At 32.9% G+C, this 15,961-nt stretch overlaps 2 protein-coding genes across 4 annotated transcripts in view; both read left to right on the plus strand.

The window, feature by feature from the left end:
• The first annotated feature begins 1,401 nt into the window (after positions 1–1,401).
• On the plus strand, positions 1,402–2,448 carry LOC119632559 (uncharacterized histidine-rich protein DDB_G0274557-like). Its single transcript, XM_038025517.1, has 2 exons — positions 1,402–1,639; positions 1,921–2,448. The coding sequence occupies exon 2, from the start codon at positions 2,044–2,046 to the stop codon at positions 2,446–2,448; it is 405 nt and encodes a 134-aa protein (XP_037881445.1). The 5' UTR covers positions 1,402–1,639; positions 1,921–2,043.
• Positions 2,449–4,133: 1,685 nt separating this feature from the next.
• Positions 4,134–15,961, plus strand: part of LOC119631866 (ankyrin-3) — a 53,570-nt gene continuing 41,742 nt past the window's right edge. For 2 of the 3 annotated variants that reach the window (XM_038024401.1, XM_038024402.1), the window contains exons 1-6: positions 4,134–4,379; positions 11,623–11,724; positions 11,828–12,280; positions 12,437–13,201; positions 13,324–13,527; positions 14,584–15,514. In XM_038024401.1, coding sequence (XP_037880329.1) covers positions 4,332–4,379; positions 11,623–11,724; positions 11,828–12,280; positions 12,437–13,201; positions 13,324–13,527; positions 14,584–15,514 — 2,503 coding nt within the window. In that variant the 5' untranslated portion in view covers positions 4,134–4,331. Of the gene's footprint in view, positions 4,380–7,568; positions 7,770–11,622; positions 11,725–11,827; positions 12,281–12,436; positions 13,202–13,323; positions 13,528–14,583; positions 15,515–15,961 lie in introns of those variants that run through there. The other variant, XM_038024403.1, reaches the window with a different exon arrangement.

The raw sequence follows: 15,961 nt of genomic DNA on the forward strand, positions 1-15,961 counted from the left end.
ATAAATAAGATTAGACAAGAGACGATAGCCGGACAGTTGCTACTCACTTTATATAAACCATAACAATTCTCAAGCATATTAAGTTATTTGTGGTACAGGGCAGATTAAATATGTGGGGACGAATGTAACACGCAGAAGGGCTTAAGATGGTCTATCTCACCTTTTATTATGCCGATCGGTTGAGAAAATTATCTAAATCTCTCCGTTCATTCAGCATTCGTCTGATAACTGATGAAATGTGGTACGCCGGCATGTGAACGCTATTGAAAATGATTTGGATCGCCCCACTTTTTCGACTAGTCCCCATATAGAGCCATATTTTGAAAAGTCGTTATATAAAAAATAATTGCGTATTTAGACATTTTAAATTGATATGAAAAATTTGATTCGGTTGGGACAATTTTTTGAATCCTCTCCAATATCACCGTTCCTACGAAAAATCACCCGAATCGAATAGGGATTCTCGAAAAGTACTCCTTTTTATTAAAACAATGTGTAACTTTTGGTGTTTTCTTATCAAAACGCGCGAATAACTCAATTAGGCGAAGTGATATAGGGTATCAATCAGCCAGCCTTGCCTGACTATAATGTTCTTGTTTAAATTTCTAATTAAGATTTTTAATTAAAAATTTTGTTATTGTGCTGTACACTGAAATCAAATAAGGTATCTATATATATACATATATTTATATATATATATATACATATATATTTTTGGTCACCGTGTGAGTTCTTATTAACTTAGTTATCTTTTAATTTATCCGCATGTTTTTGCCAAACTCGAGTTAAACGCTAAAAATTTGAGTTTGAAACATGATAGAAATGTTTGTAGATGATATCCACATGTCATGTTTAAGATTAGACTAAAAAACTTCCAAGATAGATCAAATATCGTAATATTGTAACCTATTCTGGATAATGATCTACGTCGTCATCAATTTCAGTCCACATTTAAAGATGATTCGTATCTTATCAATCAGTTGAGCTCAAGATTAAATCGACATTCCCTTGAGGTTTGCTCGAGAAATATTTCCATTTAACGAATTCTTATAAGCAATGGCAAGCTTTTGCTCCTTGTTTTGTGTAAAAATTTCATTTTGCTTTAGCTTTACATTTCCGGGAAGATTGTCTTTGTTTGTTTGTTTGCTAGGAGGGAGATTTCAGGCATATAAAAATTTACTAAAAATTATAATAGAAAATTGTATATATATATATACCTGAAAGAAGTGTGCACTGCACCTCAAAGACTCCATATATTTTTAAGAGTTCATCGCAGCATGTTGTTAATGCATGGACTATGCTTTGAAAATTAAAAACAAAACTTTTGGTCACTTATGCTAGTACTAAACATAAATTTAGATGCATATATGTATGTATGTATATATGTATGTATATATGTATATATGTATGTGTATATGTATGTATGTATATTTTATTTTTTTTCAATAACTGTTTTCTGAGATATTGCCACATGCGTGCGTGCATGTAAATAGTTTAACTAAGGGGAGGCATAAGCAAACGAATCAACTCAAACTCTTATATTAAATGGAGGCAATAGCGGTCGCTTGCCCGCCCCTCCTAGCCGTTGCAGTGAAAAACGAGGCGAACATCAAAATATCCAGCTTTCTGGCACCAATAAGTAAGTATTCAACACAGCAACTAGGGAAACTGTTAACAGTTATTTGGCATTGCTCCTGATAAAAGGTTGTCCTGATTTTACCAGCGCAACGTTAACGGGGGAATGTTTTCGTTATGTGAAGTTTTCCACTATTTGTTAGTATACCTAAAAAAGAAAAAAAAAACACAATTTTTTTGTGTAAAAGTGAAAGAAAAAAGAGAAATTCATTTGTTTTAAATTTGTCTTAATAATTTAATATTTATATATATATATATATATATATATATATATATCGAAAAAAGAAGCTAAAAGAGTAAAGCTTTATTCAAACTTGCAACATTGAAGCGTATAAAAAATCTTGAAATGTAGACAAAAATCAACAATCAAGTGTAAGAGGAGAAAAGAAAAAAAGAAAGCAAATAAAAATGGCTCAATTTGTTACACATATACAACCAACCTTGCTGGAAGCCTCCCAAGGCCATGTTCCACATCATCATGGCCATCAAGTCGGTCTCCAGTATTCGTCCCATTTACCACATAGTGGCCATAATATGCCTTCACCGCCAACCGCTCACAATCATCATCCGCAGCAATTATCGCATCATAGTCCACCGTCACAAATTGCCTCACCACCGGCAGTTAGCTCTGGACATCATCATCAACATCAACATCAACATCAACATCAACATCAGCATCAACATCAACATCATCATCATCATCATGGACACCATAGTAAACATTCTAGCGGAACAGGAGGAAAACATGAGCATTGTCCTACGGGACATCAGAGTTCGGTAATTGAAACACACATTAATGAATCATTTCTTTAACGGTGATGCAATTGCATTTCTGCAAAAGCAAAACTTTTATAGGCTTTTAGTAAGCTAAAGCCATAAAAAAAAAAAAAAAATAAAAAAAACAAATAACGCACCAACACTTATATAACTACATAACAACATAACAATATTTTTAATGTGTATCTATCTCTAAAACTGTTTTATTTTTCTTACTCATCGTGTATACTCATGAATATGACGTAATCCGAATTAATCATATGAAGGATATTTCTCTTTTAAACTCGATAAAGTATTCGTATATGTGTACAGTTATGTAGGAATGTGTGTGTGTGCATGTGCATGTGCATGTAATTTAGAAGAAATTTCCTTAAACTATGCTATAAATATTTCTCTTTCGATGTGCCTCACCGTCCCCGAAAATTTTTTATTGCAAATTTTCATCATATACTAAACTCATAGAAGTAACTAAGATTCGTTCAATAAATAAATATTTCCCTTTCTTTTTCGGCAAAATGCATACAACCTGTGGCGAATTCTATTTTAATAGAAAAAAGAAACTAACTTATATTTGTTTAATATTTAATGCTTGCTTACACGGCTACAAGATTTAAAGGACTTGACATTTTGATTTTTCCGTGGCCATCATACGCCTACGATGTGTTTTGAAAAAAAAAAAAAAAAGAAAAGATCCCTACATTCTAAACCATAGTGTTATGACCGCAAATGAAAAAGAGGTTGATGATAAGAATACTTACCTAAATATATAAATTCTAGATTGAATTATCTTATTATAAATATTGAGCCTCTTCGATTAATTAATGATTTCATTTAATAGTCAAGTTTTGAATACAAATTGACCTTTACACTTCGACAGGCTGTTTATAGCTGCTTCATGCATACAGATAGAATGTAGGACGACATCGACCTGAAGTGGCTTGTAAAGAATGAAGCATTTACAAGCATGGGTTCCGTACTTATCTTTTTCCATCAATGCAAGCGAGCCTTAATGTGCCGTTTTCCACTAACTAAAGATCGAACGAATGTAAGTCGGAAGAAATGATAAAAATCGCCACAAAAAACAATATGAAAGTATGTACAATAAAAAATTCATGCGTATAAGCTGACAGACGCGGTTCTCTTTTCGATGAAGGCCTTTTCTTTCTAAATTTTCATCTTCAATGTAAAGACTTACGATTAAGAACTCGATTCGAAACAGATTTTTCATTTAAAGTTTTCATAAAGCCTTGAATATTTATTTGCCTGTACCTACGTAGAATGCTTGAAACGGACTCTTAGATAATGAAAGATTTATTTAAAAAGAAAATTTTAAGAAAATTTCAATAACTTAAGCAATAGTTCAATAACTCTTAACAAAAACTTAAGTAAATAAAAAATAGTACTTTATCTCTTTAGCATTCTCCCAATGCTTATATTTGATGCGAGCGTTTTCGTATTTTCTTCGTTTTTTTTTTTTTTTTTTCTTAACTTTTAAGAAAATATACTTTACAAGTACATAAACCTATGAACACATGCATGCAAAAAATTCGAATGCACAATGAATGTTGAGTAATTTCCACATATCGCGCGTCTGTTTATTTAAAAATAGCTTCTGAATTGCTTATCTCAAATATATTCTCTCTTAACGTTGTTTCTATGTATATGTATATATATATTTATATATATATTAGAGGAAAATTATTCCGCTCATTTTCATTTAGCAATTCGAATGGGCCTCAAATTCTTTTACATATCGAATGAAAGCCGACGTGTAGGGTATTGTATATTGTTTATATATCATTTTTGTTGTTAACATCTGTCGTAATAAGAATAAAATCATAATTTTAAGTAAAGCAATTTTATAAAAGTTCATATAAAGACATAAATTTTCGAGTGCTTAACTATCTATCGGATACGAAATGTTGAATCCGTTAAAGAAACGTTTCCCATCATTGCAAAGTTTGGGTGTAAGTATTAAATTCGAAAATTCGAAAATTTCAAATCAAAGAATTTTTAATATTTTTTTTTTTTTTTTTTTTTTTTTTTGCATATTACTATGACTCTTACAGCATAGAAAAATGGCCATTGAGGTCATCGGTTTTGCATAAAATTTTTGTAATTTAACTTAAGGAAGAAGTAAAACATATGAACAAATGTGCTTACATACATGTCTACATATGGATTCATAAAAATATTTCATTTATGTAATTATTTTATGCAGACATACATGCAAAGGCATCAACCTTTTGTTAGTCAGACGATGTAACAAGTCCCGATTTTGCGATTCAATGCATCTATACGCCTATAGGCAAAAAATTTAAAAGGCTTAATCGCTTACTGGGGGTTCTAGGGTAAGTGAGGATCCTTATGAAAAGATGGTTGAATTTTATTTTCTATTGTTTCGTTGTTTTTTTTTTAGTTTTACGCGACCGTCATAGATGGTAAAATTGTTTCGTTTGAAAAATTAAACGATTTTAGCAAGCAACCTCGCATATTTCACTGATATATTTTTGCGAAATATTGAAGATATTCTAATGTCAATAAAATTTCAAGCAACTAAATTGTTAGCTACCGCTTAATACCTTGAGCTTGAGATCGAATTGAATTGTCGTCTTACGAGCAGCTTCCCTGGTAGATTGATTGTGAAACTTTAGATCAGTCATCACTTGGGTTAAATCCATCCATCAGTCATTTTCTGAAGTAATGTAAATCATGTCGCTCCGTCTATCCGTCTTACATATATATTCAGAAGTATTCTTCTGATCATCCTAAAGGCCGGAAATGAAATTTTCGTATTTCATCTGATGAATTCGGAATCATTTTCTGAAGCAACGTAATCATGGCTATCCGTCTGTCCGCCTTACAATAGTATTGGTCTGTTCATCCTAAAGTACCGGAAATGAAATTTTCGTTCAATCAATGCTCAGTTTTATTGCAAATAGATTGGGTAGCGTCACCTTTACGATCAGCTGCTTACTATTTATCCAAAATTTTTAACATAGAATTGTACTAATTCTACTTAAGCTGCTAATTATCAATATCGACCTAATATTTAATTAATGTTAAAAAACGATAGAAATCGTTTGCAAAAGCCTGAATGAAAAGCATTCATATGGGTTAGGTATTTGCTGAGCTATTAGCTATTAGCTTGATTATTGAACGTATAGATGATCCCTTCAATTTATTGATCAGAATAGTTGAAACTGTGCAATAACTATAAGAAAAGTTCAACATTCTCTATTAACATTCGATAACGGGAAATGGTGACGCTCGTTAAGGGTATAACATGTATATGAATTGAAATGTGCACTTGCTAATATAGTCTGTAAAATCCAGATAAAAATGTACATGAAGTCTAAAGAATATTACAAATGCCTTTCGCATGCACTGAATGATTGCGAAAAAAATGTAATGATTGTCCGCAATTTTCACGAACATGGCAATTGCGTGACTAAATAATTTAAGGGATATTTTTAAAATAAATTGTTCGTTTCGGACGCATGGTTTCAATAAGATGGCGGATGTAGTGTTATTAACTTGTCGCACGCGAGACACATACACTTAGCAGCAAAAACTTATATGCTTTCTCGATTATTATGAAAGGCTGCCAAAACTGTCCTCGATGATCTTAGAAAAATTCAAAAGTGGTTTCAAAATTTTCTATAGATCCATTTGCGAATACGCATTTGTAGACTTCATTTTATCAGCGAGTCAGGCTTCGTTGTTATTGAAAGGCCTTTCGTGCGCTAGGGCTGCACAATAAATATCCTACACCAACTTAAAGGTATTCATTTAAGAACTTTGAGACGTTATATGGAAAGTGGTCCGGTTCGATCCGTTTTCAATGGCAGACGGACATAAAGCATTTGAATAAATAAAATTAGTTCTATCCCAAATCCTTCTGGGTGTTGCATAAATCCGCATAAACTTAATAAATCCGTCTATCATAAGTGATGTAAGGTATAAAAACTTAAATAGAACGAAACAAATGGAAAAAGTAATATTTGGCTTAGGGCTCTAGAATCTTCTATATAGCCGCTAAGCAAAGCAAAGTTAGGATTCTAAAGACGTCGAAACATCGAACATCGTATGAATGCCATATAAGCAAATTATATATTGGTTTATAATAAATGTTGTTTTTTCTTTTTCTTTCATAATGAGTATATTGGTTGTTTTATTCCGTTTGTAAATCTCAGTTGATTTTATATTATATTCGTTTGATTGCAATATTTGGGAGAGAAAGAGATGGGAATGAGGAAAACGTTTAAGATACAGGTAACAAATGTTTGGATGATGCAAGTAAAATAACGAAAGGCATATATTTCCTGCTAATAGGCATGAAAAGTTTGCAGTTGACACATATAGTCCATGTGCACGCAAATATTTGTATGTCCAATTAACCAGTAACCGGCAACTTTACAAATTATATCAAAACGAAGGGCACGTGCAAATTACAACTGACTCGTGCTACATATGTGTATGCATACGTATGCATGTACAATTGTATATGTGCGCGTGTGTGCCTGTGTGTGTTTATATTTTTAAATTTTATTTGTATGTGTGTATAAATAAATACATATATGTGCATAGAAGGTAGATTCTCTTCTGCCCTTAAATTGCGATAAGAAATGAAATCAACCCTCGTGTCGTCGCGTGAGAACTTTCTATTCAAAATACTGCTCAGCTGTGAATTGCGCAGGTTTTTTTTTTTGTAAAGTCCTGCCAATAAGGAAGAATGCCTAGCTTACAGGACTTGCTAAAGTTAAACTAATGTTCAGTCTAAGATTAAATTTTGAAGTGAACGGAAGCAAAAAAAAAAAAAAAAAAAAATATATGTATATATATATATTTATATATATATGTATGTATATATATATTAATATTGAAATAGAATAAAAACAAAAGAATAATAATAAGATATAAACAGAAATTGCAAGACCAGTGAAGGATACAAGTGTATTGCACACCCTTACAATCCAAATGAGGATATATGTATCAACATATATGCATATATATCTTTTTAAATATATATAAGAAAATTATGTAAAAAAAAAAAAAAGAAGAAAAGTGCTTTATCTAAAAATAATAGGATAGTAATTGTAAACAAATAAAACTATTCACTGTTTTTACAAAAACGATTTTTAATAATTCAAAAACAAAAAAACGAATTTTTTTTTGTTTGCAAAAAAAAAAAAAGAAAAAAAAAATGAAACGATTATGACTAAGCAGTGACGACATACGCTTACACAAATTCTCTACACTATAGACGACTAAAACAAAACTAATCGAGACAAGTTTTTAATAAAAAATTTTTACAATAATTTGTAATCACAATGGTTACCGAAAACGGCACTCAGGTAATTAAAATTAAAAAATTTTCTTTTTCTTAATATTTTCAACAATTTATATATATATATGTATATATATATATAAACGTTCGTGTAGATATATACATATATGTTGTTATTGTTGTTTTTTTTTTTTTTTTTTTTTTTAATTAGCCATTATGGCGTCATTTTTTTTTTTTTGTCTCTGCCTGATATATCGATTTTCCATGTCGGGTGGAAAAGTTTTGATTTTGATTCTCTACGTTAAGGAGTTTTCTTTCTGTTCTTTGCATTTAATCATTCAAGTTAGTTAAGATTTTCTTAACAAAACAGAAAAGATTGTTAAAGTGACTCGAAAGGTGATAGTTACCGAATTTATTTAAAAATTTATGACAAGACTTTGAAAAAGTTGCCAACGCTAACCTCAACAATTAAAAGGCCAAACTATCAGACCCACCCTTTTGAAAAATCGATGTTTTGCAATCTATTGTGTTTTATATATTTTTCATTGTTTGAAAAATTTCCATCACATTTAAAGATAGAGGCAAAAAATTACTACATTTTACATTTAATTATTTAACAAAAAATTGAATTAACTCGTGATAAAGTTTTCGTGTTTTTGTGTTTTTTTTCTTTTTATGCCAGAAATTCGATTATATAAGTAATATTGCTATAATGTTGGGTGTGGCTGAGCTATACTACTTTTTATAGAGTTTATCTTATCTTAAATGTATGCAATTAAAGTTTGAGTTTATTATGGAGTATTGCATAATTTTAGGCAATTTAGATGAATTAGATGAAATGTTCTCAAGCGATTTCATAACTTTTATGATTTTAACTAAGTTCACATACACCTCTGAAAATATATGTACATGTTTAAACACACATGCATATATATATATATATATATATATATATGTATATATATGTATATATCAATAAATCTATATGACTCATTCAGCTAAAATTTCAATTTGTTTTTCTTTTATTTATTTTTTTTTTTTTGAATGGGATAATATCTATACAAATTGAGATCATATAAATCAGGAAAGGCTTTCACACTATTTGCGAATATATATGAGCTCGAAATATCTATTTTTAAAAGCGTGAGTAGCACTTTGAAATGATCTATGAGCAGATGACGCCATTGTTTTTCGAAGTCAGTTAACTGAATTTGCCAAATTAAACCAACACTAAATGTGAATCAGTGATGATATTGCCACAACAAAAATTGAAATTGGAAATGTAAACAAGATTTCATAGAATAAACAAACGTCTGCGCTTTAAATCGCATCATATGTATTTTCAATGATTTTCAAAGAGATATTAACACGTCTTATGGAAATTGCCTCTGGGGCAATTTGTTATATGAAGATGTCAGGTTTCTTTTCTTTTTTTTTTGCATTTTAAAGAAGTAATTTAAAATTCAAAGTTTTCTGTCGCTGATGTTTTTGCATCTTGAAAAAGATATTTGCAAGGAAATAATTGCTGAGATATTCTAAACCAATCCCGAAAATAACTTCATATCGAGAGAGCATTGAATTTTACCATATTTGCGTGTAAATCATACATAATTACATTTACAAAGGAAGCTTCCATAGTTGAAAGTTTCAAGTTTCTCTTATCATTAAAATATACATGAAAAAAAAAACAAAAACAAAAAATATGTTATATATTGAGCAAGTCACATTTTCCTTTAAAAAAAAAAAAAAAAAAAAAAAAAAAAAAAAGCAACACATTAAATATTCGTCGTATACCGTATAAATTTGGAAAATGGTTTTTAGACAATTTTACAGCCACTCTGTAAGGAATTGTACAAGCTACAAATTATATATGGTTATATATGGTTCCGTTTTTTGATCCAAGGGTTTTGTCAGGGGCAAAATTTCGGTCAAATTTAATCGATTCTTCAATAAGATAGTATAAACTCAAGCCTCTAGTTAAGGTACCAAAATAAAAATTCAGATATTTTGAAGGCATTAGTTAAAAAAGAGAAGGGCAAAGTTATCAGTGTTATGGGAACTTGAATGGCCGATCTCTCCCATCGATTTCCTTGATTTCCCTGACTTTACATGAAAGTTGTAAGTAAAGATTTCCGGATAAATTTATTGGTGTAAGTATACCGAAAGTTCAAGGTTATTAACGTGATTTCAGCAAACGATTAGCCAACAGGCACATTGACATCACTAAACTGACTACGTTATATTATGTATTGCGTAATGCGTTACAAATATTGCAGAAATTTAAGGGAAATTTGTAAAATTCAAAACGCTTTTCCTTCATAAACAAATGCTACTGAGAAATATTTCATCTTTGGCTGCATTTTTTGTTTTTTCACTATGACCAGTCACTTAGAGGATGTCCTCTATTGGTATAACACGTTGACGGTCGGAAGGGAAAGGAGGAAGGAGATCGATATATGGGAAGATGGTGGCCGTCAGTGTTATGACTTTACCGACTGAACAGTCACTATAGCTACGACCAAAGAAAACTCTACCGCATTTGAGTTTTGTAACCGCGAACACTGACATGGATCAAAAACTTTTCAATCGCGAAAGTTCTACTTAATTTAGGTACTATAATAAACCGAGTTAATTTATCCCAGAATGTTAGGTTAATCAAAAGCGTGTATATGTAGTGATTAACGCTCTAACGCTTTTAACCATTACAAAGGCTCATGTTTTGTTTGAATGAAAAATATCAGTATAAGTCAAGATGTAATCGTAACTAATAGGAAGGAAAACGTTGTCCAATATCTATTTATCATTAAAAGTTCACGTCTACGCCAAACGATATGATTGCGAATATGTCATGTATTGAAGCTCTTCTTGAGCGCTTTTATCTTCGATGTAAAGTGCATTGTAATAGAAAGGTTTTCCTTGCCTTTACCCTAGAAGTGGCTACAAGTTGAGATAATTTTAAACTTATTTGTATAGAAAACGACACAATCCATAGCAGATGTATGTGGTACGGAAAACGATGAATGTAGAATATGCTGCTGTCAAGCATGCATATTACATTTTGTTAACTTTTAAAAAAGCGCGAGTATTACTACAATGCCTGCTGAATAATTTTTTCTTTAAATCGAGGCTTCAGTCTTTTAGCAGATCAAAAATGAATAAAATTACGGATAATCACGTAGTTAATCCAAATTAATAAATAAAATTGTGTTATTCGAGCTTAAAAAGAAAGATTGTATAGCTTTAGGAGTGAATTAACTGAAAAATGCATTGCCTACTTTTGATAAAAAATATAATAAAATAAATATATATTTCCTATCTTATGCTATTAATGGCCACGAAATTGAGCCGAAATCCATATTTTATGCGTATCGACTTTCTGAAGAAACGAATGAGTAGAACTAGTAGAAAAATCCGCGTGACGGACGACACACTCGAAAGATAAAATATTGAAAAAAGACTTGAACAGGAAATCGGCATAAAACGCAAACAAAAGAATCAATTGTACTGACATCTACACTACGGGAATTTTAATCTGTAGCTCGTACCACCAAATATATTCAATCAACGTCGAGAAAATGAATATCAAGCCTTAGTTGTACTATATGCAACACAGCTATGGGTCCTTAAGATATCTATCCATTTACCCAATACGCAATTGTTTACAAACTGTTACGATTAAGCAGATACTCTGTGATTGCGAAAGCCTTTTCAATATGCAAAAATCCACATTCTATGGACATCCTGAAAATACCTGGACAATTTAACATTAACAAAATATTTGACCAAGCTAATCCAACTGTATTTCTTAGAAAAAGAGTTGATGGTCCTAGCTGCCAATATCTATGCAATTTTTAGTCTGAAGTCTTAGAATTAGTAAATTAATAATAAAAATGTTTGTTTTGATGTGTGAATTATTTCAGGGTGATGGAAACACATCATTTTTACGAGCTGCCCGAGCTGGTAACCTCGACAGAGTTCTGGAGCATCTAAAAAATAATATTGATATAAATACTAGCAATGCAGTAAGTATTCGTTACTTGTTATTGTCATCGTCTTTAAGGAATTATAAATCACGATTGATTGATTGATTGATTGATTGATCGACCGATCGATATTTTCTTGTAGAATGGTTTGAATGCCTTGCATTTAGCTTCTAAAGATGGGCACGTCCATGTCGTATCTGAGCTGTTGCGACGAGGTGCAATAGTAGATAGTGCCACCAAAAAAGGCAACACAGCATTACATATTGCCTCACTGGCCGGGCAGGAAGAAGTAGTTAAATTATTGCTACAGCATAGTGCATCGGTGAATGTGCAGTCGCAGAATGGCTTCACACCGTTATATATGGCAGCTCAAGAGAATCATGATTCTGTTGTGAAGCTTCTATTAGCTAACGGAGCAAATCAAAGTTTGGCCACAGAGGATGGTTTTACGCCATTAGCTGTTGCCATGCAGCAGGGACACGACAAAGTGGTTGCTGTACTTTTGGAAAGCGATACTCGCGGCAAAGTGCGCTTACCCGCACTGCATATTGCTGCAAAGAAGGATGATGTTAAAGCAGCAACCTTACTGTTAGATGTAAGTAGATCATTAACATTTAATGCCGTTCGCATCAATCGAATTGTTGTATCGTTTTAAAAATGTAATCCGAATTTCCAGAATTATCATAGCAATTCATTGTACGCTATATCTATTGTAATAAATGTATCAATGTATCAATTGTGAACTTTTCAGAACGATCACAATCCCGATGTTACTTCAAAGTCGGGCTTCACACCATTGCATATTGCTTCGCATTATGGTAATCAATCCATAGCTAATCTGCTGATACAAAAGGGTGCCGATGTTAATTTTTCGGCCAAACATAATATCAGTCCCCTGCATGTAGCGGCAAAATGGGGCAAAACTAATATGGTCTCGTTGTTGTTGGAGAAAGGTGCAAACATCGAAGCTAAAACTCGAGATGGCCTCACGCCATTGCACTGTGCTGCACGTTCCGGTCATGAACAAGTTGTTGATATGCTTCTCGAACGCGGCGCGCCCATCAGCGCTAAAACCAAAAATGGTCTGGCCCCGTTACACATGGCTGCCCAAGGTGAACATGTCGATGCTGCTCGTATTTTACTTTATCATCGCGCCCCTGTCGATGAAGTTACCGTTGATTATTTGACCGCACTGCATGTCGCTGCTCACTGCGGTCACGTTCGTGTTGCTAAACTTCTATTGGATCGCAATGCCGATGCAAATGCGCGCGCTCTCAACGGCTTCACTCCGCTACACATTGCGTGCAAAAAGAATAGAATCAAAGTTGTCGAATTACTGCTCCGTCATGGTGCTAGCATAAGCGCGACTACTGAAAGCGGTTTAACTCCATTACATGTCGCTGCGTTTATGGGCTGCATGAATATCGTCATCTATTTGCTGCAGCATGACGCCAGTCCCGACGTGCCCACTGTACGCGGAGAAACGCCATTGCATTTAGCAGCCAGAGCGAATCAGGTAAATTTGCAGTAATTGTACGCCTTTCGATTTCACTTTGATGTCACGAGTTTACTAAATATATTGCGTTTTATTCTGCCACGATTCTATTTTATGCCTCGAATGTATGCCCGATTACGTAGACTGACATTATTCGCATACTTTTGCGTAATGGAGCCCAAGTTGATGCGCGCGCTCGTGAACAACAAACTCCCCTTCATATTGCCTCTCGTCTGGGTAATGTCGATATTGTCATGTTACTGCTGCAGCATGGAGCGCAAGTAGATGCGACCACCAAGGATATGTATACAGCTTTACATATTGCTGCTAAAGAGGGACAAGATGAGGTAAAGCAACTGATTGCGAAGAAGATCACCGATCATATAGATACAGTTTACTTAATGCAATTATTTTGGATACGTCATCAAGAATTCTTTATTTAATTTCTCTCTCAATCAGAGTTGTAGTTAGTTGTCGTTTATTACTACTATTATTATTATTATTATTATTATTATTATTATTTGTTATTACTTTTTGTTGTTCGATTACTTGATTATAACTGAAATTGTTTTAAAAGCAATATTGACAATAATTTTTTATTCCCCATCATATATTATAATTATAATTGATTTGTTTTCATTTTGTTTATTCATAAAACGTATTTATTGTTTTTATAAATTATAATTTACAACGAAGAGAACTAACTGTTAACGAGTTTTATTTTGCTGGTCTTTATTTACTTATTTAACCTTTGACCGTTTTCGCAATGCTTTTTTTGGTAACGTAAATCGGGCACATTGTACATTTGCTAATTGAAGGAGCCTCGGAGATATATCTTTTTTTTTTCTTTTTTTTTTTTTTTGTATTTGCGCACTCGAGTAGCAATTTGTTATTTAGGCGGAATAAATTAAGAATAGACCGAACGATCTATTCCCTTCCGGTCATATTTTCGCCTGCTTTCTTTTTTTTATTATTATTACTATTATTATTATTATTATTATTATTATTATTATTATTATTATTATTAATTAATTAAGGCAGGAAGATAAATTCCAAGACTAAAGTCTTAAAGCACTTGAAGCATCTAAAGCTAACGGCTATATTAAAAACTGTACCGCAGTTGAGATGGTTTGAACCCGCGATCGTTGAGTTGTTAGTCGAGATCCCTTGCCAGTCTGGCGAATCTGCTTTCTTTTAAGCTCTCTTGTAGTGCTCGGCCGTGTTGTCGTTGAAGACAAAATTTGCACTTTTCTTGTCTTTTGTTTGTTAGTTAACAATTGCAATTGCAATTACAAATACAATTACAATTTTTAATTGCGCATTTTTGTAATTTTGGAATATGGTAATTGATAGTTTTTAAATTATATTCATATGCATATGTAAATGTTTGTAAATTAACGTAGGTGGCAGCAGTATTGATCGATAATGGAGCTTCGTTAGACGCGGCTACGAAGAAGGGCTTTAGTCCATTACATTTAACAGCTAAATATGGTCACATTAAGGTCGCACAATTGCTCCTTCAAAAGGAAGCTGATGTCGATGCTCAAGGCAAGAACGGTGTCACTCCATTGCATGTGGCCTGTCATTATGATAATCAAAATGTTGCGTTACTTTTGCTTGAGAAGGGAGGCAGCCCGCATGCCATAGCGAAAAATGGTCATACACCGTTACATATTGCTGCACGTAAAAATCAAATGGACATAGCTACTACCCTACTTGAATTCGGAGCTCATGCCAATGCTGAAAGTAAAGCTGGCTTTACGCCTCTACATCTAAGTAGCCAAGAAGGTCATAGCGAATTATCCAATTTGCTAATCGAACACAAAGCAAATGTAAATCATCCGGCCAAAAATGGCTTAACACCTATGCATTTGTGCGCTCAAGAGGATAATGTCAATGTCGCTGAAATTTTGGAACGTAATGGCGCTAATATTGATATGGCTACAAAGGCCGGTTACACGCCCCTACATGTAGCCTCTCATTTCGGGCAAGCTAATATGGTGCGCTTCCTCCTGCAGCATGGAGCCAACGTTAACGTATCCACTTCTATCGGTTACACACCACTGCATCAAACTGCACAACAAGGTCACTGTCATATTGTTAATCTATTGTTAGAACATAAAGCTAATGCAAATGCGAAGACAGCTAACGGTCAAACACCGTTGCATATTGCCCGAAAATTGGGTTATATAAGTGTTTTGGATTCATTGAAATCAATTACTAACGAAGATGAGACCAGCACAACTAATCAGATGCACGCTGAAGAGAAATATCGTGTGGTTGCTCCCGAAGCTATGCACGAATCGTTCATGTCTGACTCGGAGGAAGAAGGTGGTAAGTTCGCTGCATTTCAGAATATTAAATAGGCTTGCAAATAACAGTGGGGGTGTAATATAACGGACAAATTAATACAGAAAATCAGAAAATCGATTCTTTTAATATGTGCATCTATTTTTAAGACTCATTCGAATCAAAAAATATTTAAAAAAAATTTTTTTTCTCTATACACGTACACGGGGTCTCAAAAGTTCGTCATGCTTTACCTCCACTGTACATTATCATAATAAATTTTTTCATTAAACGATCGATAGCATTTACAAGCAATTAAAAAAAAAAAAAAAATCATTTCTATATGCGTTTTGCACCATTCATTCCTAAATTAGAACTAACCAATTCTCGATTTCTGGTCACTTAGATCATTGTACCCATACATTAATGCAAGCGGATTGTACGCTAAACTAAGTAACTGTGTTCGTTAATGCTTAATGTTAGTCGTTGCAG

Source organism: Glossina fuscipes, unplaced genomic scaffold (assembly GCF_014805625.2).
Source record: "Glossina fuscipes isolate IAEA_lab_2018 unplaced genomic scaffold, Yale_Gfus_2 1, whole genome shotgun sequence".
NCBI classification, from domain to species: domain Eukaryota; kingdom Metazoa; phylum Arthropoda; class Insecta; order Diptera; family Glossinidae; genus Glossina; species Glossina fuscipes.